The following is a 25,501-nucleotide window of genomic DNA, read 5'->3' as shown; positions in this document are numbered from 1 at the left end:
CTCCACCCTTCCTCCAGACTCTAGGACCTTGGTTTCCAAATGAAATACAAAACTTGCTCTCATCTGAAAAGAGGACTTTGGACCACTGGGCAACAGTCCAGTTCTTCTTCTCCTTAGCCCAGGTAAGACGCCTCTGACGTTGTCTTTGGTTCAGGAGTGGCTTAACAAGAGGAATACGACAACTGTAGCAAAATTCCTTGACACGTCTGTGTGTGGTGGCTCTTGATGCCTTGACCCCAGCCTCAGTCCATTCCTTGTGAAGTTCACCCAAATTCTTGAATCGATTTTGCTTGACAATCATAAGGCTGCGGTTCTCTCGGTTGGTTGTTCATCTTTTTCTTCCACACTTTTTCCTTCCACTCAACTTTCTGTTAACATGCTTGGATACAGCACTCTGTGAACAGCCAGCTTCTTTGGCAATGAATGTTTGTGGCTTACCCTCCTTGTGAAGGGTGTCAATGATTGTCTTCTGGACAACTGTCAGATCAGCAGTCTTCCCCATGATTGTGTAGCCTAGTGAACCAAACTGAGAGACCATTTTGAAGGCTCAGGAAACCTTTGCAGGTGTTTTGAGTTGATTAGCTGATTGGTATGTCACCATATTCTAATTTTTTGAGATAGTGAATTGGTGGGTTTTTGTTAAATGTGAGCCAAAATCATCACACTTAAAAGAACCAAAGACTTAACCTACTTCAGTCTGTGTGCATTGAATTTATTTAATACACAAGTTTCACAATTTGAGTTGAATTACTGAAATAAATGAACTTTTCCATGACATTCTAATTTATTGAGATGCACCTGTATAAGCCATTACTAAAAAACTATTAAAATCTTCTACTACAAACAACCAGGGGTTAAATTGGGATTGCAGAGGTTGGGGAACCCTAATGTAGTATACTATGGGCAGAAGAATGAACAATTGCAATGCGAAATTACGCATCCTTGAATCCAGGATCAACTCCGGAAATTCCTCAACGTCATAAATTAAAGACTGTATGCCAAACAAACGAGCCAGAGGCTTGAAAAGAGTCCATTAAAAGTGTCAATCATCTCGAGAACAAAGAGAGTTCCGTGGACATGCCGAGACCTTTCCTTGTACATGTGGTAAATCAGAAATACCCCCACACTTAATGGTCATCACATGACTTAAAGACTACTCTTCTGAAGAAACCCCCATGCCAGAAATCCAAAAGAAGCTCCTTTATTTCTTTCATTCACTAACACACAAACACTTAAAATTATATACTGAATGACCACCATGAGACATTTCCTGTGTCACATGCTAAAACTCTTTACGAGACGAGAGAGCTTGAAAACTGTCTTATAGTCTTTGGAAGGATCCCTTTGAACTCTTTTTAGCAGGACATCTCATCTTAATTCAGGAACTTTAATGCAATCACAAAACTAACTTTTCTTGGGGTTTAACAATACATATACATATATTATGAGCTATAACACTATCAAAAGACTTCATTGTATTGTTCTACACTGCACAACGCACAGTCTGTTTTTGATAGTAAAATTTTATCTTACACAAATGATTGTAGCCTGATGTAACCTTTAAAATATGTATGTGTTGTGATTTGTAATCACTTATAACTGTCAAACTGATGATTATAATTTTTAATCTTGTCTTATTCATGTCATATTACTAAAATGGTAACCATTCATGATAAAGCACATGATGTTTGCTATCGTTGACATTCTTTCTACATTTCAGGAATGTTTGTTAATTCATTTTTTATATATTCAGTTGTATCCGAGATATAAAATGTCATGATTAAACCTTGCCCCATTTTGAGCAGAAAACGGGAATCTTCGCAGACAAAAACTCATTAATCACCTTCAGAAGGAGGGACAGGGAGATGATTACATGGTATCTGAAAAGACACTTCTGATTGGCTCAAGAAACCTTTGGGGTGCGGCCAACCTCAACAGTACAAAGCCCCCTTGCCTAGGACGAACACTCTCTTCTTCTTCAGCTCTCTTTCTTCATGCTCTTGCCCTCTTCCCTCTGGGCTCTTAGCCATTCTTCGGCTGGCATAGCTGAATGTAGAGCTCAGAAAAGCGCGGAACGCAAAGTTCCAAGGAGCTCTTCTTTTCTCTGCCCTACGACTCACACACGTGACGGGGAGTTGCGAGTCTCCCTTGTGGGAGGCCTCACTTCAAAGGCCTGCATCATCATTCCAATCCATGATCTTAACAGAGGTCCAAAACATCGACAGAACAACCAGAACTTTCTACAAAGAGCCAGAGAACCAAAGCAACGCAAAGAAACACAAGTACATCTCCACATTTTCGCTGAAAGTGCTGGTGTCTCTTTAATAGAATTTGAGTAACCTGATTGCAAATCGAGGTATCCTAAATGAAGTATCGGTGGAAATCAAGGCATTGTCTATAGACTCCATAAAGTTCAATTCTCTCTGTTATAGATTTAACATTCACTTTCTGTTACAGTTCACTCACCACCTGTTTTTCATGTTTGTCTATGTGTTAGCTAGTTTGATATTTAGATTAGCAATAAAGTCTTGTTTGCATTCAAGGATAATTTGACTGTTGTATATTTTGATAAATAATCTCGTTACTTGATTTTTAAAAGATCTGCGCTCCAAAGATCGAACCACATCTAAAATTTTTTGTGATATTATTTTCAAGAAGCCATGAGAATAGTTCCCTATCTGTCACTCATTCAACGTTGTGTCGATGTAGTGACACTAGGGGTCACTCTTGGGAGCCCAAGACACCTCTGGTCTTTGATAAAAGGCCAATGAAAATTGGCGAGTGGTATTTGCATGCCACTCCCCCGGACATACGGGTATAAATGGAGCTGGTATGCAACCACTCATTCAGATTTTCTCTTCGGAGCCGAATGGTCATGCTCATTGAGCTGAATATCACTGTTCATTCACCTCTGCTGGATCTGACAGCACATTTCAGCGGCTTCTCCCTCCTCTGCACTGGTGCACTGTAGAGAACACCACTGGGCGCTTCGGCAGAAAAACTAGAGAGTATATTTTCTGAAAGAGCATTTTTCCCCTCTAAAAGAGTATATATTTCTCTAAAAGAGCGCACACATGGAACGTCTTTTTAAAGACACGTCTTTTCAAAGATGCCTTTCCGATTGTGTGTTATTACTGGTTGCGGTCATTATCTCTCAACTTTGGATGGTCATGATCGCTGTCTTTCATGTCTGGGCGCGACCCACATGGGAGCAGCGTTTGTGAATGGTTCATGTTCTCACTGTGAGAAAGCAAGCCACCCCAGCGGCTCCCAGCCTCGGTCCTTCTACCTACGGGTATGAGGCCAGCGCGGCTAGCACTGGGGGCGATTTGGGGACCCCAATGGGATCGTCTCCGCCGGGTATCCCCCCGCGGACCTCCCATTCCCCAGCACGCTCACTGCCCCAATCGGGCTTCCGGATGAGTTCGCCGGCTCGTCTCACGACGAGTCTGGCTTCTTGTTCAGAGCTCGCGAAGATGATGAGCTCTCGAGCACAGCATTGGAGAGTGGGCTTGTCCAGTCGGACGCAGAAGCCTCAGCTGGGCTTCCCCCTTCAGGGACGATCGCCCAGTCACAGGCCGATGACGAAATGACGGACATGCTTTCCCGGGCGGCCGGGATTGGTTTCTGGGCTCGCGGCGCCGCTCAAAGCAGCCTCGCCCTGCTACAGTGCCATTCTTCCTGGAAGTGCATGAGGAGCTGACGAAGTCGTGGGAGGCACCTTTCACTGCCCGGCCCCGACTCCGCAGTTCCCCCGTTCTCACTACCCTCGATGGCGGGGCGGCCAGGGGCTATATGGCGATTCCTCCGGTGGATAAGGTGCTCGCGGTGCACCTATGCCCGCAGAGTGCTGCCACCTGGCGTGGACGCCCTAAGCTCCCATCCAAGCCCTGTAGGCTCACATCGTCCTTGATGGCCAAAGCCTACAGTGCTGCTGGACAAGCCACCTCTGCCCTGCACGCCATGGCTCTCCTGCAGGTCCACCAAGCCAAGGTGCTGAAAGAACTGCACGAGGGTAGTTCCGCCCCAGATTTGATGCAGGAACTGCGCTCGGCGACCGACTTCGCCCTCCGGGCGATGAAGGTCACGACGCGGATTCTCGGGTGGACGATGGCCACGCTAGTGTTCCAGGAGTGCCACCTTTGGCTCAACCTGGTCGAGATGGGCGAGACCGACAAGACACTGTTCCTTGCTGCCCCATTTCCCAGGCGGGCCTATTCGGCGACACCGTCGAGGACTTTGCCCAGCAGTTCTCGACGGTGAAGCAGCAGACAGAGGCAATTCGGCACATACTGCCCCGGCGCGGCTCAAGATCCCGCGCCCCGTCTGCTCATCGCCAAGGGCATCCCCCAGCGGTGACTGCACAGGCTCTGCCACAGCCCGCCCCTTCGGCCTGCCCCGGCGTTGAGCCCACCGCAGGAAGCCGACGCCACCCGTTTCACAGCCGGCACTGAAGAACCCACGGAGGTCCTCGAAACGCCCCTAAGACGGGCAACCCAGGGACGAGGGAACCCACTCACGTGGAGCTGGTTGGAAGACCACTCCATCCCCCGGTGGAGGGACGTGTGGAAAATCTTTTATTGCCTTTTTGTTTGATTTCGCCACACGCCCAAGTGGCTGCGGTACCCAACAGTTCATCAAAAGAGCGGATTCCTTCCTCCCTGGATCACATACCCGGTGCGTACGGTCGTCATTACGACTACCATCCCCGGGCTTTTTCTTGCAGGATTGGTGCCCCAGCGGTGCCCTTTCCGCCCCTGAGCGCCCAGCTGTGGCACACAGCCGCCCCCGATGTGGCAGCCTCAGGTTACGAGGACAGGCCTCTTCCTCCCCCATCCCAGGCTGTTCTGGGGGTGGTCACAAGGATCCAGGTAAGTGCTTTGATGTCCCTAGACTCAGCACGGCCACGACGTGGTGTGGCACCTCGCGCTCCGCCCCGCCACGAGGCCCCACCTGCCGGTACGTCCGATGACATTGTTCCCTTGGTCCCCCTTGTGGAATTTGGATGCGTGGCTCGCGCTGTCCAACCTGTCGCGATGGCTGACCCGGACCATCTGACTCGGCTACACGATTCAGTTTCGGTGAAGGGCGAGAACACCGCTACCTTGCGTGTGGAGATTTCTACCCTTCTATAGAAAGGTGTGATAGAGCCTGTCCCTCCGGCCGAGATGAAGGGGTTTTACAGCCCCTACTTCATCGTACTGAAGAAAGGCAGTGGGTTGCGGCCAATCTTGGACCTGCGAGTACTGAACCGGGCTTTACACAGACTCCCGTTCAAGATGCTGACACAAAGACGCATTCTGGCAAGCGTCTGGCATCAAGATTGGTTCGCGGCGGTAGACCTGAAGGATGCGTAATTCCATGTCTCGATCCTTCCTCGACACAGAACCTTCCTGCAGTTCGCATTCGAGGGTCAGGCGTATTAGTACAAAGTCCTCCTTTTTGGCCTGTCCCTGTTTCCTCGCGTCTTTACGAAGATCGCAGAGGCTGACCTTGCCCTGTTAAGGGAGGTGGGCATTCACATTCTCAACTATCTCGGCGACTGGCTAATCCTAGCTCACTCTCGAGACGTGTTGTGCGCAGACAGGGACCTGGTGCTCTCACACATCAGCCGACTAGGGCTTCGGGTCAACTGGGAAAAGAGCAAGCTCCTCCCGGTTTAGAGCATCTCTTTTCTCAGTTTGGAGTTGGACTCAGTCTCCTTGACGGCACGCCTTACGAACGAGCGCACCCAGTCGGTGCTGGTCTGTTTGAAGGCGTTCAAACAGGGAACAGCGGTCCCACTGAAACTTTTTCAGAGGCTCCTGGAGCTTATGGCGTCCTCGGCGGTGGCCACCCCGCTCTGGTCGATGCATATGAGACCGCTTCAGCACTGGCTTCAGACTCAAGTCCAGAGATGGGCATAGCACCATGGGACACATTGCCGTGGACAGACCTCTCGTTTCTACGGGCAGGTGTTCCCCTAGAACTGGTCTCCAGGCACGTCGTGGTCATGACAGATGTCTCCAAAATGGGCAGCACGGCAACGGTAGCATATGTCAACCGCCAAGGCGGTCTGCACTCTCGTTGTATGTCACAACTCGCCTGCCATCTCCTCCTCCGGAGTCAGCAGCACTTCGAGTCACTGCGAGCCACTCACATCCCGGGCAACCTCAACACTACAGTGGACGTGCTGTCATGGCAGGTTTCCCTCAGGGGAGAGTGGAGACTCCATCCTCAGGTGGTCCAGCTGATTTGGAGTTGATTTGGACGGGCACAGGTGGACCTGTTTGCCTCCCAAGAATTGTCCCACTGCCCGCTCTGGTACGCCCTCACTGAGGCTCCCCTCGGCATAGACGTGCTGGCACACAGCTGGCCCCCTGGCCTACGCAAATATGCGTTTCCCCCAGTGAGCCTGCATGCACAGACCCTGTGCAAGGTCAGGGAGGACGAGGAGCTGGTCGTCCTGGTAGCACCCTACTGGCCCACCCAGACATGGTTCTCGGACCTCACGCTCCTCGTGACAGCTCCCCCCTGGTGAATTCCCCTGAGGAAGGACCTTCTTTCTCAGGGACGGGACACCCTCTGGCACCCGTGCCCAGACCTCTGGAATCTCCATGTCTGGTCCCTGGATGGGACGCAGAAGACCTAAGCGGTCTACCACCCATGGTGGTAGACACGATCACTCAGGCTAGGGCCCCCTCTACGAGGCGCCTGTATGCATTTAAGTGGCGTCTATTCGCTAAGTGGTGCTCTTTCCGATGCGAAGACCCCTAGAGATGCGCAGTTGGATCAGTGCTTTCCTTCCTGCAGGAGAGGTTGGAAGGGAGGCTGTCCCCTTCCACCTTGAAGGTGTACATTGCCGCCATAGCAGCACACCACAACACAGTCGATGGTAAGTCCTTAGGGAAGCACGACCTGATCATCAGGTTCCTAAGAGGCGCCAGGAGGCTGAATCCCTCCAGACCGTGCCTCGTTCCCTCATGGGATCTCTCCGTAGTTCTTTAGGGTCTACAGAGAGCCCCCTTTGAGCCTTTGCAGTCAGCCGAGCTTAAGGCACTCTCCTTGAAGACTGCCCTCCTGACTGCACTCTCTTCCATCAAGAGGGTAGGTGACCTGTAAGTGTTCTCTGTCAGCGAAACGTGCCTGGAGTTTGGTCCGGGTTACTCTCACATGATCCTGAGGCCCTGACCGGGCTATGTGCCCAAGGTTCCCACCTCTCCTTTTAGGGACCAGGTGGTGAACCTGCAAGTGCTGCCCCAGGAGGAGGCAGACCCAGCCCTGTCATTTCTTTGTCCAGTGTGCGCTTTATGCATCTATTTGGATCACACACAGAGCTTTAGAATCTCTGAGCAGCTCTTTGTCTGCTTTGGTGCACAGCAGAAAGGAAGCGCTGTCTCCAAGCAGAGGATCGCCCACTGGCTCGTTGATGCCATAACTATGGCATATCTCGCCCAGAACATGCCGCCCCCGGTAGGGCTACAAGCCCATTCTACCCGAGGTGTAGCGGCTTCCTGGGCCCTGGCCAGAGGTGCCTCTCTAACAGACATTTGCAGAGCAGCGGGCTGGGCAACACCCAACACCTTTGCAAGGTTCTACAACCTCCGGGTGGAACCGGTTTCATCCCAGGTAGTGGCACGCAACACAAGCGGATAAGCCCGGGATAGCCGGCCGGGTGTATCACTTGCACATAGCGCTTTCCACCTCCCTTGGAGCTGAAGACATGCGCCGTTAATTCCCAGTAGTGTTCACAAACTTTTTTCCCTGGTTGACTTCCTCCGAGCCCTGTGACAGTTGAGTTTTCAGAGAGACTCGCTGCCGGCACAGTACACGCGCTAACTAAGAGCCCTGTTCTGGGGTAGGTGCTCCGCATGTGGCGGTTCCCTGTAAGGCAAACCCCATGCGATATATATCTTCTAATAGTTCGTCTCCCTGCTGGCAAACTGCATCTTCCTTGGGCAGAGCCCCTCTGCCCCAGTCTCCATGTTTGTAATAACTCCTCCCCCATTGGGCAGGATCTACCTTGAAGGCTCTCCACATGTTTGGAAAGACCATGTGATGTATTCTTCCACTTAAATATCCCCCCCCTCTTTGGGCGAGGTGTGGTCTCCGCGGTGTCTTCCCCTTGGGAGGGATAATCCCCCTTCTTTTTTAGGGAGTGGAAAAAGAGAAGGGGAAAAGAGGCCACGACTGGGTTAAGCCTATCTCTATCTTTGGGTAGTCGACTTGTCCCCAAAAAGGGCTGTGTTGGGGGAGGTTACGTGTCGACCTGGTGCGCTGGCTATGAGGCACACAGCAGTCTGCCCACCACACACCGCCAGTTTACGTAACACAGTTCAGCCAGTTGTGGCGTTTCGTATAGGGACCCCTAGTGTCACTACATCGACACAACATCGAGTGAGTGACAGAAAGGGAACATCATGGTTACTGGTGTAACCTCCATTCCCTGATGGAGGGAACGAGACGTTGTGTCCCTCCTGCCACAACGCTGAACTACCCGCTGAAATGGCCGGACCTTATATCGGCTCCTCAGCATAAAACCTGAATGAGTGGTTGCATACCAGCTCCTTTTATATGCAAATACCACTCGCCAATTTTCATTGGCCTTTTATCAAAGACCAGAGGTGTCTCGGGCTCCCAAGAGTGACCCCTAGTGTCACTACATCGACACAACGTCTCGTTCCCTCCATCAGGGAACGGAGGTTACACCGGTAACCATGACGTATTACTCCAAGAGTTAACAGATGCGTCATATCAACTCAGCGTGGCCGAGTGATCAGACATACACCTTAGTTCTTTCAATAAGTGAATTAATCAGAATTTCCTTATTAAGCTAATTCCTTGCATATAAATTGTGAGCGGATACAATGAGCCTGTTATATAAAATTTTTAATGGTGGAGAATTTTATTTAGATTTCTAATCTGATCATTTGTCATTTGTCCTTCTTATAATAGTGGTCGAAGGTGACCAATATTCTAATAATTCAAGATAAACTAATACCATTATATAATTTCCTACACTAAAATCTGGTGATGATGCAATTTAAAAGTAAATGCACATTGTTCTTAACAGAAGAATCAAACATCTTCTACACAACTTATTTTACACAACTATATTCAAATTGTTGTTCTGATAATATTATTTTTAAAGAAAACATTTGCATTAAATTATAAAAGTGTTTAAAATTCTTCACTCTGGCATGAAGAAACATTTCACTAGTGAATCCCACTGTAAATTTGCTATAAAACATTCAACTGAATAGAGTGAAACACAATGAACTTGAAATATTTTTGAATAAGTACACATTACACTCGCTAATTAGAGAAGGAATGTGTCAAATGGATCGAACAAAAAACACATCAGAGAAAAGAAGAAACGTAAAGGACTAACAAACAAGCATTTTTATTTATTTTATGAATCTAAGGTGCCGGAATGCCATTCCAGAACATTCCTTCCCAATTTAACCCCTGCAGACAACAGGACCCTCTATTCTAAAGTGAAAAATGTTCAGGTAATTGCTTTGTGAATTATTTTGGACCCCAAAAAATAGTGTTAACGGCTACACTATTTTGAAACTAGCTGAACTGCTGTCACGCTACTGAAAAATTCAACATGATCACACAGGAAGTTGGCATGTTGTTTCCTAGAGTTCCAGGACGCTATAGGATCGGCTACATTATGCAGACTCACTGGCAAGCAGCATCTCCTATTAGACATTTTTGTATAAGCTCCAGTGTGTATACCTTTCCTTGTAGAGCAAACAGAAACCTGTTGTGTCAGCAGCATTGGAGACCTGGGTTCGGATCCCAGAAAGTAGGAAGTAAACCAGGAAGTAATTGCGTTTGCATAATCAGTAACAAGCACGATTCTGAGGTTGAATTTTTCCCTCTAAAATTAAAAGTTTACTCTAATGATGGTTAGGTTTAGGTTTGGGATGGGGGGTTCAGTTAATAAAAATGCATTCCCCTTCACTGTATTACAGCATGTACAGCTGAAAACAACTCGCTTCATAACTCACTTTTGGTGCCCCTCCATAGACATTTCACAGGGAATCACATGTTCCCATATGCCCAACAACACATACAACTTGGGGGCCTGGGAAGCTCAGCAAGTAAAGACGCTGACTACCACACCTTGAGTCATAAGTTCGAATCCAGGGCATGCTGAGTGACTCCAATCAGGCTTCCTAAGCAACCAACTGGCCCGGTTGCTAGGGTGGGTAGAGTCACATTGGGTTAACCTCCTCGTGGTCGCTATAATGTGGTTCTCGCTCTCGGTGGGGCGCGTGGTGAGTTGTGTGTGGATGCTGCAGAGAATAGCGTGAGCCTCCACATGCGCTACGTCTCCGCGGTAATGCGCTCAACATGCCACATGATAAGATGCGTGGATTGATGGTCTCAGACGCGGAGGCAACTGAGATTCGTCCTCTGCCAGCTGGATTGAGGCGACATTACGCCATCACGAGGACTTAGAGCACATTTGGAATTGGGCATTCCAAATTGGGGAGAAAAGGGGAGAACCATGTGTGGTCACTGGGGCAGTGTTCACATTTCAGTAAGCACAGAGCGATTTTAGCTAAAGAAAAGTCAACCTTCAATTTCATTGTGACAACATTCTGGAAAAAATAGTAGCATATCAATCCTTTTAGTTAGTTACTTTCCAACACTGGATGTCCCTCCCAAACAAATCAACAAACTGATATAAGAGAAAATTTGGATAGAAAAAGAAAGCAGACTGTGATAACAGTTTGTGTGATATTGTGAGTAGAATAATATCCACCGTCTCATATCCTCAACAGCATTCAGATCAGATCATATCTTTTGTTACTACAGCTGTTGCTGCTGTTCGGTCTGTGATGTACGTAGCATTCGAATGGCGAGTGACACCACTGATGAGACTTTAACTAAAAGCAGATAATAATGATTATGGGGCTCAAAATATCAAAAGACAGCTTTGAGGAACAACACAATAAACCCTCATTTCAGTCCCATTTGTTCTTCTTTCTCATCTTCTGACTGCTAATTGGATGACATTTGTCAGGATAATGTGTATAGTGAGAAAAATGTGCCTTTACTCATCTTTTCTCATAATATTTGTTTACTAATGTAATGCAGTTTTAACCTGTTTTAATTATATTATTTCTCTTCCAATGCTGGAGCTAGAAGACTTTATAATGGGAAGCAGGCAGGAGAGGACTGGGATTTTATTTTTGTTTGTTTACATAATTGAATTTCAAGGGAGCAGAGTTGACGGGCCCGCTGACCTTCAGATGTCCTCTGGGATGGTCTTTGGGGCAGAAAGGAGAGGGCAAAAGAGGGAGATGGGATTAGGTCAAAGGTCATCAGAATGGAAGGGCTAGCTGCTCCATCTGTCCGACTGTTGGCTGTGGTTGGCACTCTTCTCCAGTTCGCCTCCTGTTGCCGACCACAACTGAGGCTTTTTACACATTGACAACAAAACAAACCCACTGAACAACTCTGATACTCAACATACTTCACAAACATGCTTGGAGACCCAGCAACTTCTCTTGGTGTTTCTGTAGCTCAACTACTAGAGCACATAACATTAAGGTAACGGGTTGCCAGTGAGCACACATACTGATAAAATGTACACCTTGACCTATTCTGTGCTTTGTCACTTTGGCTGTGTAAACATACACTAAATGGACGTTTTTGACTGTTGTGCCGCATATTCCTTTTTTGACCATCTCGAGCTGTAATTTTTTAGACCCCATGTCAATTTAAAAAGAACCTCAACTCTTAAAAATGCATCTCGAGACACATTTGTTACGTTCTCTTCGTTGCAATGCATCTAATTGTTTTTTAGCGCAAGAACGCATTTGGTCTGACCGCCCATTAAAATGCAGCTGCCTAAACAGTCCTTAGACAGCAAGACGCAATCCTTAGACAGCAATGTGAGGCATCACAAGAAAGACAAAGCAGTGTGGATTTTCATGAATGCGATCAAATTAAAATGCAAATACATGTAGATTTCTTGCAATAATGGCAAATCATAAAATTTGACACCATTAATTTGTAGTTGTCTGTGAAGTTTTCATTTTAACGAGCATTAAATTAACATGAATGTGGTGTTTTATAAAACATTAAATTTGCTCAGATCAAGGGCCATTATGTTAGGGATCACAGTACACATGTGCAAGAGTGCCTTTCAGAGGCTGAACCAAGTGTGTTCATTACTTATAGTAATTGTGGCAGAACTGAATAATGTCTCAAAATGTTTCTTGCATAGAGGTTAATTTTCATGGAAAACAGATGCCTTGAGCTTGAGCAGTGGAGCGCTGGAAGAATCACCAGAGCTGTTGTGCTGTAGTCACTTTTATTTGCTGCTCAGAGTCAACCGAGCTGTGTAACTACACAGTGCAAGGGCCTTTCCATGCCAAAATAGCCATGTTCAAACAGCTGGGTAGGGTTATTGTATTTAGAAATTTAGTTTTTATTTCTGTTTTATTTACAATATGTAATTTAGTTTTTATTTCTGTTTTATTTAAAATTTGTACTTCCAATTTAGTTAAGTCTTTGTTAGTTTTACTCTATGACTCTTAGTTTAGTTTTTCAGGGTTTTGTAGTTCCCTATCTGTCACTCACTCGACGTTGTGTCGATGTAGTGACACTAGGGGTCACTCAGGGGAGCCCGAGACACCTCTGGTCTTTGATAAAAGGCCAATGAAAATTGGCGAGTGGTATTTGCATGCCACTCCCCCGGAAATACGAGTATAAAAGGAGCTGGTATGCAACCACTGATTCAGATTTTCTCTTCGGAGCCGAACGGTCATGCTCACTGAGCTGAATTAATACTGTTCATTCACCTCTGCTGGATCTGACGGCTTATTTCAGCGGCTTCTCCCTCCTCTGCACTGGTGCACTGCAGAGAACGCCCCTGGGCGCTTCGGCAGAAAAAAGAGAGTATATTTTCTGAAAGAGTTTATTTCTCTAAAAGAGTATATTTCTCTAAAAGAGTGGCACACACGGAACGTCTTTTTAAAGATGCGTCTTTTTAAAGATGCCTTTCCGATTGTGTTTCTTTCGTGTCTGGACGCGATCCACACAGAGGCTGCGTTCGTGGATGGTTCATGTTCTAACTGCGAGAACATGACCATAGCAACGTTGTGGTCGTGGCTTGCTTTCGTAAGAACTACCTACGAGTTTGAGGCCAGTGCGGCTAGTACTGGGGGCGATTTGGGGACCCCAATGGGATCGCCTCCGCTGGGTATCCCCCTGCGGACCTCCCATTCCCCAGCACGCTCATCTGCCCCAGTCAGGCACACAGGGACTTGGTGCTCTCACATCTCAGCCGACTAGGGCTTTGGGTCAACTGGGAAAAGAGCAAGCTCCTCCCAGTTCAGAGCATCTCTTTCCTTGGTTTGGAGTTAGACTCAGTCTCTTTGACAGCGCGCCTCACGAACAAGCGTGCCCAGTCGGTGCTGGCCTGTTTGAAGGCGTTCAAATAGAAAACAGCAGTCCCACTGAAACTTTTTCAGAGGCTCCTGGGGCATATGGCATCCTCAGCGGTAGCCACCCCGCTCGGGTTGATGCATATGAGACCGCTTCAGCACTGGCTTCAGACTCAAGTCCCGAGATGGGCATAGCACCATGGGACACATTGCCGTGGACAGACCTCTCGTTTCTACGGGCAGGTGTTCCCCTAGAACTGGTCTCCAGGCACGTCGTGGTCATGACAGATGTCTCCAAAATGGGCTGGGGCACTGTTTGCAACGGGCACGCAGCCGCCGGCCTGTGGACAGGCCCGCGACTGCATTGGCACATCAACTGCCTCGAGATGTTGGCAATTCTGCTCACCCTGCAGAGGTTTTGGCTGTTGATCCAGGGCAAGCACATGTTAGTTTGAACAGACAACACGGCAACGGTAGCACATGTCAACCGCCAAGGAGGTCTGCACTCTCGTTGTATGTCACAACTCGCCCGCCGTCTCCTCCTCTGGAGTCAGCAGCACTTCAAGTCACTGCAAGCCACTCACATCCCGGGCAACCTCAACACTACAGTGGGCGCGCTGTCACGGCAGGTTACCCTCAGGGGAGAGTGGAGACTCCACCCTCAGGTGGTCCAGCTGATTTGGAGTCGATTCGGACAGGCACAGGTGGACCTGTTCGCCTCCCAAAAGTCCTCCCACTGCCCGCTCTGGTATGCCCTGACCGAGGCCTCCCTCGGCATAGACGTGCTGGCACACAGCTGGCCCCCTGGCCTGCGCAAATATGCATTTCCCCCAGTGAGCCTACTTGGAAAGACACTGTGCAAGGTCAGGGAGGACGAGGAGCTGGTCGTCCTGGTGGCACCCTACTGGCCCACCCAGACGTGGTTCTCGGACCTCACGCTCCTCGTGACAGCCCCCCCCCGGCGAATTCCCCTGAGGAAGGACCTTCTTTCTCAGGGATGGGGCACCATTTGGCACACACGACCAGACCTCTGGAATCTCCATGTCTGGCCCCTGGATGGGACACGGAAGACCTAAGCGGTCTACCACCCACAGTGGTAGACATGATCACTCAGGCTAGGGCCCCCTCTACGAGGTGCCTGTATGCCTTTAAGTGGCATTTGTTCGCTAAGTGGTGTTCTTCCCGATGGGAAGATCCCTAGAGATGCACAGTTGGATCAGTGCTTTCCTTCCTGCAGGAGAGGTTGGAAGGGAGGCTGTCCCCTTCCACCTTGAAGGTGTACATTGCCGCCATAGCAGCACACCATGACGCAGTCGATGGTAAGTCCTTAGGGAAGCACGACCTGATCATCAGGTTCCTGAGAGGCGCCAGGAGGCTGAATCCCTCCAGACCATGCCTCGTTCCCTCATGGGACCTCTCTGTGGTTCTTTAGGGTATACAGAGAGCCCCCTTTGAGCCTTTGCAGTCAGCTGAGCTTAAGGCACTCTCCTTGAAGTCTGCCCTCCTGACTGCGCTCACTTCCATCAAGAGGGTAGGAGACCTGCAAGCATTCTCTGTCAGCGAAATGTACCTGAAGTTCGGTCCGGGCTACTCTCACATGATCCTGAGACCCCGACCGGGCTATGTGCCCAAGGTTCCCACGACCCCTTTTAGGGATCAGGTTGTGAGCCTGCAAGCGCTGCCCCAGGAGGAGGCAGACCCAGCCCTATCGTTTCTGTGTTCGGTGCATGCTTTATGCATCTATTTGGATCACACGCAGAGCTTTAGAATCTCTGAGCAGCTCTTTGTCTGCTTTGGTGCACAGCGGAAAGGAAGCACTGTCTCCAAGCAGAGGATCGCCCACTGGCTCATTGACGCCATAGCTATGGCATATCACGCCCAGGACATGCCGCCCCCGGTAGGGCTATGAGCCCATTCTACCAGGGGTGTAGCAGCCTCCTGGGCCCTGGCCAGGGGTGCCTCTCTAACATTTGCACAGCAGTGGGCTGGGCAACACCCAACACCTTTGCAAGGTTCTACAACCTCCGGGTGGAACCGGTTTTGTCCCAGGTAGTGGCACGCAATACAAGCGGATAGCCGGCCGGGTGTATTGCTTGCACATAGCGCCTTCCACCTCTTTTGAGCTGAAGACATGCGCCATTAATTCCCAGTCGTGTTCACAAACTTTGTTCCCTGGTTGACTTCCTCAGAGCCCTGTGGCAGTCAAGTTTTCGGAGAGACTCGCTGCCGGCCCAGTACACGTGCTAACTAAGAGCCCTATTCTGGGGTAGGTGCTCCGCATGTGGCGATTCTCTGTAAGGCAAACCCCATGCGATGTATATCTTCCGCTAATTCATTTCCCTGTTGGCAAACTGCGTCTTCCTTGGGCAGAGCCCCTCTGCCCCAGTCTCCATGTTTGAAGTAACTCCTCCCCCATTGGGTAGGATCTACCTTGAATACTCTCCACATGGTCGGCAAGACCATTTGACGTATTATTCCACTTAAATATCCCCCCCCTCTTTGGGCGAGGTGTGGTCTCCGTGGTGTCCTCCCCTTGGGAGGGACACCTCCCGACTAGACCTGGCGGCCCAGTTGGATAATTCCCCTTCTTTTTTAGGGAGTGGAAAAAAAGAAGGGGAAAAGAGGCCACGACTGGGTTAGCCTGTCTTTATCTTTTGGGTAGTCGACTTGTCCCCAAAGGGCTGTTCGACACTCATAATTATGTTGGGGGAGGTTACGTGTCAACCTGGTGTGCTGGCTATGAGGCACACAGTGATCTGCCTGTCACACACTGCCAGTTCACGTAACACAGTTCAGCCAGTTGTGGCGTTTCGTATAGGGACCCCTAGTGTCACTACATCGACACAATGTCAAGTGAGTGACAGATAGGGAACGTCATGGTTACTTGTGTAACCTCCATTCCCTGATGGAGGGAAGGAGACATTGTGTTCTTCCTGCCACAACGCTGAACTACCCGCTGAAATGGCCGGACCTTGTCTCGGCTCCTCAGCATAAAACCTGAATGAGTGGTTGAATACCAGCTCCTTTTATACCCATATGTCTGGGGGAGTGGCATGCAAATACCACTCGGCAATTTTCACTGGCCTTTTATCAAAGACCAGAGGTGTCTCGGGCTCCCAAGAGTGACCCCTAGTGTCAATACATCGACACAACGTTTCGTTCCCTCCATCACAACATCTCGTTCCCTGCCTTTGAACAGAGGTTACACAAGTAACCATGACGTTTTCCAGTATAGTTTAAAATGTTTAGATTGAGTATTTACATTTAATTTTAATGCATTAACTCATATTATTTAAATATCATTTAAATATGCATTAACTCATATAATTAACATTGGCTATCCAGTAGTATTTTTCATGTTTATTGAAGGTGTGTTGTAAAGGTTTTAAATGTACTGTCATGAAAGTATTTTTTTTTTTTTTTTTTTGCTTTGTTTCAGTTTTTCACAATTATGCAAGTTTTATTCTGATTAATTTAGTGAAAATGTTTTCAATTATTTTCAGTGAATGATAATAGCACTACAGCTGTGCCCATCAACCAGCCTCAAAGCTTGAGGGGAAACGTTCCCAAAGAGGAACAGTGACAAAATAGTGTGGCGTACTGAGAGCTACCTGTCTGAGTGATTCTACACGGAGGACCATTTGTGACGGGTAGCGTGGAAATGATGTGACCGTGAGGGTTGAGGGAACATTAGAAATCACAGGTTATGCATAAGCCTTTCTGAATATGTGTCACCATCTGAGAGTAAATTGCTATGAAAACAAACTGCCCATTAATTTACACTTACCCTTGTCTATAGTACCACAGAGTAATAGTTGAAGTATGATGGTGGCATGAAAATATCTCTCAAGGCATATTAGCCTTCCTTAAGTTATTATTATTTTTTTTAATCTAACATATTGAAATAAATCTAATTATTAGAAATGGACTATTTAACACTATTAGAGTATTGAGACATTAGCTTAGCAACATGCTAATGCCAGACTCAGTTGGAATAAACTGTGAGAGTTAGTCGAGTTTCTCATGCACTTTTAAATACGTCACTTATGTGAGTTTCTCATGAAAAAAGTATAACCTTGTTCTTCAGTCCCAGGGAGTAATTGCTGAAATATGTGTGGCAATAAAATATTTTGATGCATGTTTTATTATCCAACATTAAATTGCAGTGTTGATTACAAATAGCCTATTTTTTATTCTGTAGTGAAAAAAACATTGTTTCATCTAATTATTATACATCCCATTTGTGCTCTCTATTCTCGTGTTCATTAGAGTATTGAGACATTACCTTCCCTTACAAAAAATCTTAACTAGCTGCAAAGTGGTGAAGTCTTCGCCGATAGTGGTGAACCTCCTGCAAACCTTTGGCAACAATGGACAATTTGCTGTAAGTTTGCAGCAAAGCTCATTTGCATGTGAAAATTATCAGTGGCGAATTTGCTGCAAATTTACCATGAACCCTCGATTTTCGTAAGGGTTAGCAACATGCTTACATCACACTCAATTGTAATAAACTGTGAGTTAAGCGAGATTCTCGTGCACCTTCAAATCTTTTTGCAAATTTGCAATGAAAACAAGTCTAATAATGTGCTTATTAGAGTATTCACATGTTAGCTTAGCAACAAGCTAATGGCAGAGACAATTGGAATAAACTGTGAGAGATGCTCCTTTGAAAAGCGTTTAAAACTGTCACTTATGCAAAATTGCAATGAAAACAAATCTAACGTTGAGCTTATTAGAGTAATGACATATTAGCTTAGCAGCATGCTAACTTTAGACTCAATTGTAATAAACTGTGAGAGTTGCTGCTTTTATTATTTACCCTCAGTCTACAGTGCCAAGGAGTATCTGTTGAACTATGACAGCGGCATGGAAATAGATATCATACACGATTCATCTTCATGTTTTTTTCTACATAGTGGGTTGACAGAAAGGCAGAAGGGATAGAGTTCAGTAAATCTTTATCAACACTACACCACATCTGTCTGTGTTTCTCCCATTTAGCCGTGGTGGATGGCAGATTATGACAGGTCCATGTGTCTTCTACCGGCAGCACCTGAGCATATTCAATACACTGGAATATATATTGGCACAAACCAGCTCAAATCTTCGGCATCTGAGCTCGTCCATTCATCACTAATGGTCCTCTGATATTCCTGATGCCCCAGACAATATAGCACCCTTCTAGCCCAAGCATTCATCAGCCCAGGCACTGGTTGGCACAGAGACATGCGCATGATGGAGGGAGGCGGCTAAAACAGTAATTTAAGCCACTGTAATAGAGTGTCTTTTTTTGGCTAGCTCTCGGAAGAGGGCATATCTGTCTGAGTCAAATGTGGCAACCCTTTATTTTACCGTTGTCTGCTGGAAGGCAAAGTGATAATTAATGTGGTGAGCGTATCTCCGAGCATGAAAGAGTGTGGAAGTGTGTTTGCGAGTGCGAGAAAGTGAGAGTTTCGTGTGTGCAAGTGTGAGAAAGAGAGAGATAAGGCTGATGTGAGAAATTGAGAATGTGAGAATGTTTAGAGAGGTATCTGGCAAAAATGACCAGACACCTCTGGTAAGGTACAATAGGTGTAGGATAGGACTGTGATCTTTCTCGGGTCTAGCCAGTGATGTCATGTCAGGCTTGGTGTCCTTATGTAACTCTGAATGCAATAGAGTTGAATACTGCAGTCCATACGGACATTCTTTCATTCATCAATCTACTGTGTGTGTGTGTGTATATATATATATACACACTGGTGGCCAAATATTTGGAATAATGTACAGATTTTGCTCTTATGGAAAGAAATTGGTCCTTGGCATTCTAGCTGTCAGTTTGTCCAGATACTCAGGTGACATTTCACCCACGCTTCCTGTAGCACTTGCCATAGATGTGGCTGTCTTGTCAGGCACTTCTCATGCACCTTACAGTCTATCTGATCCCACAAAAGCTCAATGGGGTTAAGATCCATAACACTCTTTTCCAATTATCTGTTGTCCAATGTCTGTGTTTCTTTGCCCACTCTAATGTTTTCTTTTTGTTTTTCTGTTTCAAAAGTGTCTTTTTCTTTGCAATTCTTACCATATGGCCTGCACCCCTGAGTCTTCTCTTTACTGTTGTACATGAAACTGGTGTTGAGCGGGTAGAATTCAATGAAGCGATCAGCTGAGGACATGTGAGGCTTCTATTTCTCAAACTAGAGACTCTGATGTACATATTACTTATTAATGCTATTCTGAGATGCAGGTTGGCGCTGTTTTGGCGGCACAAGGGAGACCTACACAATATTAGGTAGGTGGTTTTAATGTTGTGGCTGATCGGTGTATATATATATATTCCAGTCCCAGAACATTTTTCATCCAAGATGGCAGAACAATGTTGATTAAAAAATATATTTTGTTAAAAACTTCAAAAATAGTTCCATCTAATTTTGTTCAGTACTGTTGTGCTTTTTACTGTAGGGTATTGAGACATTAGCCTAGCAACATGCTAACATCAGATGCTAAATAGTGCAACCGAGTTGGAGTGAACTACTGGAGTGAACTGAGTGTAAGAGTTGCTTTTGCACTTCTCACGAATTACTGCCTATGGAAAGCCTTCAAATCAGTCCCTTGCAAGGCTCCATTTTAGTTATAATGCAATAAACGTAAGCAGTAAACAGTGATGTAGCTAATTTTGTTTTGGAACAGACATTTTGAAAATGGGTGTAACTGAACAATGCTTTAGAGCTTGTTCATTTTTGAAACTTACAATATAACCTTCAGAAGCTAAACAATCTCTTAGAGCTTGATATTCTAAAACAACCATCTCTCCATCTTACAAAATGGAAAGTAAATCTCTCATAAGTGTCCCTGCCCACAATATACGTTGTGCAGTAATATACCATGCATCAGTTTTGTGGCCTTAAGTGCAATCTGATACAATCTTTTCATATCATCCACTTCCTGTCGCTAGATCCTCTTCCACAAAAGCCAATAAATGTCTATATCTAGTCATCAGCTATATGCTGGGCTGAAAAGTGGAGGATTATTGAACAACAGGAATGTACATTTGAACAGTTACAGATGTTTCAGCCAGCAAGTTTACATGAAAACAACAGAATGTGTATAGTTAATAGATTGATTGTTAGATATGATGCATGAATTCATTCACTGAGAACTGAGGCAGAGGGCATTGGGACAAACGAAGGCATGTAAATAACAAAACTCATTTACTTGCTTATTTACAATTAGAATCAAAAGGAACATATTCAGTTGCTGCCTGTTTTCGAAGCTCATTATTGTTCAGGACTGACATTGGAGGTTATAATATGCAAACAAAAAATAATCAGAAATGGATCTGACAGAGCTTGGTATTCGCTACCAGTGTTGGTTCTCAATCCACACAATCCATTCAGGGTTTACTTAAAGTTAAATTCTGTCAACAGAATTAAAATTCTGTCAACATTTACTCAGCCTCATGTTGTAACTATCCATTTAATGTCAAAATTATGCAAAATGCACCCAAGGTGAAATACAATGAAGACCTTCTCCAAAAATGTATGTTTAGAGCATTAAAAAAGCAGTTCACTCACGTGGGATTTTGTGCAGTTCATTCATGAACTTGTCTTTGACTTTGGAGAACATCTCATCTTTGGTCTCACGGGGACCGGGCCCTGCCACCTCTGTGCTGTTGCCCGGTACCTCAGGTGCCACGCTGGGTGCAGGGTTCCCCACCAGAGCCTCCCTTCGACTCATTGTTGAATGTGGCAGCCAGGCAAAAGCTAACAGAGAAAAGAGGAGAAAAGCCTATTATTTATCTGGAATATTAATAAGAAATATCAGTTGCACATTCACAATTCTTTCAGTCTCTTTGTCTGTAGGTTAATACCATTGGAATTTTCAGAATTCATTATTGGTCAGTATTGGTCATTATCACAAAATAAACCTTAACAGGTAATCAGAACCTGGTCTTATATCACCTTGCAGGGGTTTATGTTGCAATAATAACTCACTGAATGTATATATGCCATTAATTAAGCACGGCTACTTGCCAAATAAATAAATAGATGTGTTCTAAATTCCCTGGGAGGACTTTTACTATGACACCTTTATTTTGTATGGCACTAGATGAGGGCAGTTTCTGCCATTCCGGTTTTTGTTTTCACATTGTTTGCTCCGCTATTTCCTCAGGTGTAAATGTGCATGAATGAATGGAAGTTTATTCAGTTATACCCTGTTATAAGTGATGTATGCTTAGTTAATTGTTGTAATTGAACACTTAGAATGTGTTATTTAAGTATATACTGTGAATAATGATGTAATGTGCAAGTTACGTGCAGCGATTCGCGTGCATATGTTTGCCGTCATTAACCATTTCATTGTTGTCATAGTGCATGTGTTTAGTGTATATTTTAATTATTTATGTTTGAGGATATTAGACATATTCTGATGTATATTTTATTCTGTTTATTTCAGATGAAACCACATTTGTCACCACATTTGTACTTTATTTGCAACTGAATTTAATCCACCATTGGAATATATTTGAAGCACCCTTGTAATGCTCAGTGGCACCTGTAAACCACATATGTACTAAATATCTCCTCTGTGCACTACTCAACGACTGTGTGATGACACTGATGAGTAAGGGATGTTCATTGCTGTACACTGGAAGATTTTATGTAAATACTTCTATATAAGACGATTCTCTGTCTCCTGTCACGCTTCTTGCCAGAGCCCCATAGTGGATTAGCATTCCACCCACATAATTAATTAAAACTTTCCAGTCCATTCATTATGCACATTGCATAATTATATATTGATTTTAGTTTATATTATTGTATGTAAGAAGAAAAGGAGCGATTTGTGAGACATGGAATTAGCATAGTTAATGTAGGAAATAGGTTACCTGACACAGTTTTCAGTTATGCAGTTTAGTAGTCATTATACAAAAATATTTGATCACAGATAGCCACGACTGACCAATCAGTAACAAGAGCTTTGTAATAGAGCGCAACAGTGCCTGTCAGCTGCCTTGGTTCCGTAAGTTCTATTCTCATTCATTTATAGGACAGGGAGGAATAGGGAGAACAACTTGATTGCTTTACTCGTAGTGCATCATGGGAGTAGCGGTCGCTTTGTGCAATTCAATAATTGATGGATCTTTCTCTGCAGGATCATGGATAGAAACACGATTTTTTAAATAATGAAGTGGAAATATCATAGACTGAAGAATAGGCCATATCATCAAATAACAACCTCTGAGCTCACAGTTGGTCTGTCTTTAAAGCTTTATCATGAAAAAATCCCCTATTGAAAAAATTAACAGGATTTTTTCCCATGGAAAGAACACTGTTCTCTTATGTTGGACAGTTGAAGAAGGTGGATAAAGATACAGTAGAAGGAGCAAACAGATCGGCATTTGAGGGAAATGGCGAGAAAGAAGAAGACAAGTATACTAGTGTGTGAGTGTCTAATTTAGTGTGCAAGGGAGGTGGAGAATGAGGTGTGACTTTACGTGAGGTCCTTCACTGCCGTATGTTCAGAATGAATAAGCTGCGATGTTTAGCTCTTTAAACATCCTCCTATCCATCCATTTGTCCCTCCTAATCTCTCGCTTGCGTTTACTCAGTCCTCTGTTCATTTACTCACTTGCCTGCTTATACTCTCTCAGTCACAGCACTACATGTGCAGTCAGTATCATATCTTTACCCAGGGCTAAACAATAAGGATGCCCAGGGTCAGTGTGAGAGGAGTTTGAGGTAGTTGATGGGAATGTCACTTGCCCAATTGGGCCAATGCAGCATTTATGCTTACAATTCCAACCTGGCCTCGTAGAATCACATTGCTTCAGTATACCTAAATTTTTGCAAAATTATTTTTAGGTGGCTTGCGGTAGTTTATTGGCGAAATTTACACTAGAACACCAGAACTAAAGACGTCTTTGACATAGGGCCAATGAAAATGTTGCCATGCAAAGTAAAAATCTGAACTACTGGCCTGAACGGGCCAGCAGGAAAAATTCTTATGGCTGAGCCCTGCCTACACTCTCTCTCTCTGGTACAATCCTGACCCCAGGAGGTCTGCTGAAGCTTGTAGACGTGCTGATGAACATCTAGCAGATTGTGAGCTGTTTTCTCCTCAAGCCATAGGGCAAGCGAGATCCACCCACTCCTGCACTGCTGGCATCGCTGCCATTGTACCTACTCTATAATTACTGCCACTGTCAATCACTCAGATGGAATAATGATAGATTGAGTGAATGCTGCAGGTATAATAGCCCAAAGTTTAGAGGAGTCAGAACGAAGTTGTAGCAAGTTTAATTAGGCTTTGTATGGGGTGGGAGAACCCTCCTCCTTTCTCTGCAGGTGATTGGCTGGAAAGACTATGGAAACCATTGGAGCTGTTGTTCTGCATATGTTTTCATCACTGTGGTCATATCACTATGGTGACAGCAGGATTGATGGGCTATAGGTAATATTGATTGTGTGGTTGGTTTGCTTTCTGTGTGAGTGAGTGTTCAAGGGCAAACTAGAGAAATAATTTGAAAGAAAATCTGAAAAGTAACTGTGTGGTGTTTAGCCTGGCAAATGAAGTGTAAATTTGATCTCTAACAGTGTCAGATAATCAGACTCCACTACTTGTTCAGAGATATTTTAAAGAATTGCTTTTTGTTTCTGCAGAAAATACATTTAGTATGTGCTGTGTAGAGAGCCATTTTCTATTCAACCATGCTGATATATCACTGACAATAAGCACTAAATAGTACCACTGTATTACCACAAAAACATGTATTTACAAAGGTAAAGGAATTTGGCAAAATCTGGCAAAAAAATCAAACAAACAAACAAACAAACAAAAAAAAAAAACACATAGCTAATACCACAAGGCACTATACTGTATTTGATGATATAAGACATATATTACAGTTAAAAACATAACAACAGTTTAAAAAAAAATACAACAGGAACGCAGAAGTGTGTACACCCCGTTAAAGAATAGTTCACCCAAAAATTTAAATTCTGTCATTGTTTACTCTCTCCAAACCCATATAAGTTTCTTTCTTTCCTTACACAAAAGGACATTGACCAAAAGGACATTTTTGGATGAACTCTTGCCGAAAATTCGCCACTGATCATTTTCACATGCAAATGTACTTTGAGGCAAACTTGCAGCAAATTGTCCATTGTTGCCAAAGGTTTGCTGCAGGTTCACCACTACTGGTGAAGAGCTGCAAACTTCTGGCAAACATTTGTGGTGAATCACAAGCAGGTTTGCATGTGAAAATAATGAGTGGCAATGACAAGTTTGCGGCTAGTTTCAAGTTTGCCAGAACTCTTATTTTGTAAGTGTCAAGTCAACATGAAATAGCATTTGCAAACCATTTTACTTCCGTATTGCAATATATTTTTTGAGTGAAACGGGATATATATATATATATATATATATATATAAAAAGGAATGGCTATTTAACTTAAAAACTTTTGTTAATTTTTTGTAAAAAATTGATTTACATCAGACAATAAATCAACAAACCTAGTGCCATTTGTAAACAAATGCAGCTAGACCCTTTCCAAAGAACAAACTTTTGCCATTTTTGCAATTACTATTAACAAACTGGTTACTCCAGATAATTTTTAATGAATATACAGTATGACATCAGTTCCCCTTCAAGTTTAGACAAGTGTCCTTGCCGAGTAACCACAGATGTAGTTCATTAACTATGGATATGTTCCATTAACGTTTGACAACCAAAACGTGTCCAAATACAACATTTTGAACAATATACATATTGTTTTATCATTTCTAACCAAAAAACAAACAAACAAACAAACAAACAAAAATAAATATTTTGTGACATGTTTTGCTTGAAAAGTGCACTTGTTATCATTCTTTAAAATAAATGCAACTTGGTTAGATCTAATGGAATGACATTTTTAAGTGTGCATTAAGCGTCCAAATACTTTTTGGGATACTGGATGTTGACCAACAGCTGGTCAAGCAGAGTGCTAACTGATGCTAATGACTTTAACACACCTAACAGAGCTACAGACTCAATGGGGAAGGATTTACATATGTACACAGCAGCAGCAGCAGCAGCAGCTGTGTGGTCAGCTTGCACACTGGGGTGTGAAGTGTAGTGGTCG

The 25,501-nt window shown here is 45.0% G+C and overlaps 1 protein-coding gene across 6 annotated transcripts in view; it reads right to left on the bottom strand.

Moving 5' to 3' along the window:
• The window catches only part of LOC127436792 (synaptotagmin-1-like), a 316,083-nt gene that overhangs the window by 52,020 nt on the left and 238,562 nt on the right, over positions 1–25,501 (bottom strand). For all 6 annotated transcript variants that reach the window (XM_051691178.1, XM_051691179.1, XM_051691177.1 and 3 more), the window contains one exon: positions 20,948–21,136. In XM_051691178.1, the coding sequence (XP_051547138.1) occupies positions 20,948–21,110 (163 nt within the window). In that variant the 5' untranslated portion in view covers positions 21,111–21,136. The remainder of the gene's footprint in view (positions 1–20,947; positions 21,137–25,501) is intronic.

This window comes from Myxocyprinus asiaticus, chromosome 47, assembly GCF_019703515.2.
Source record: "Myxocyprinus asiaticus isolate MX2 ecotype Aquarium Trade chromosome 47, UBuf_Myxa_2, whole genome shotgun sequence".
In the NCBI taxonomy this organism is placed as follows: Eukaryota; Metazoa; Chordata; class Actinopteri; order Cypriniformes; family Catostomidae; genus Myxocyprinus; species Myxocyprinus asiaticus.
The sequence above is the reverse complement of the archived record's forward strand: the minus strand, read 5'-3'. Positions and strand labels throughout refer to the sequence as shown.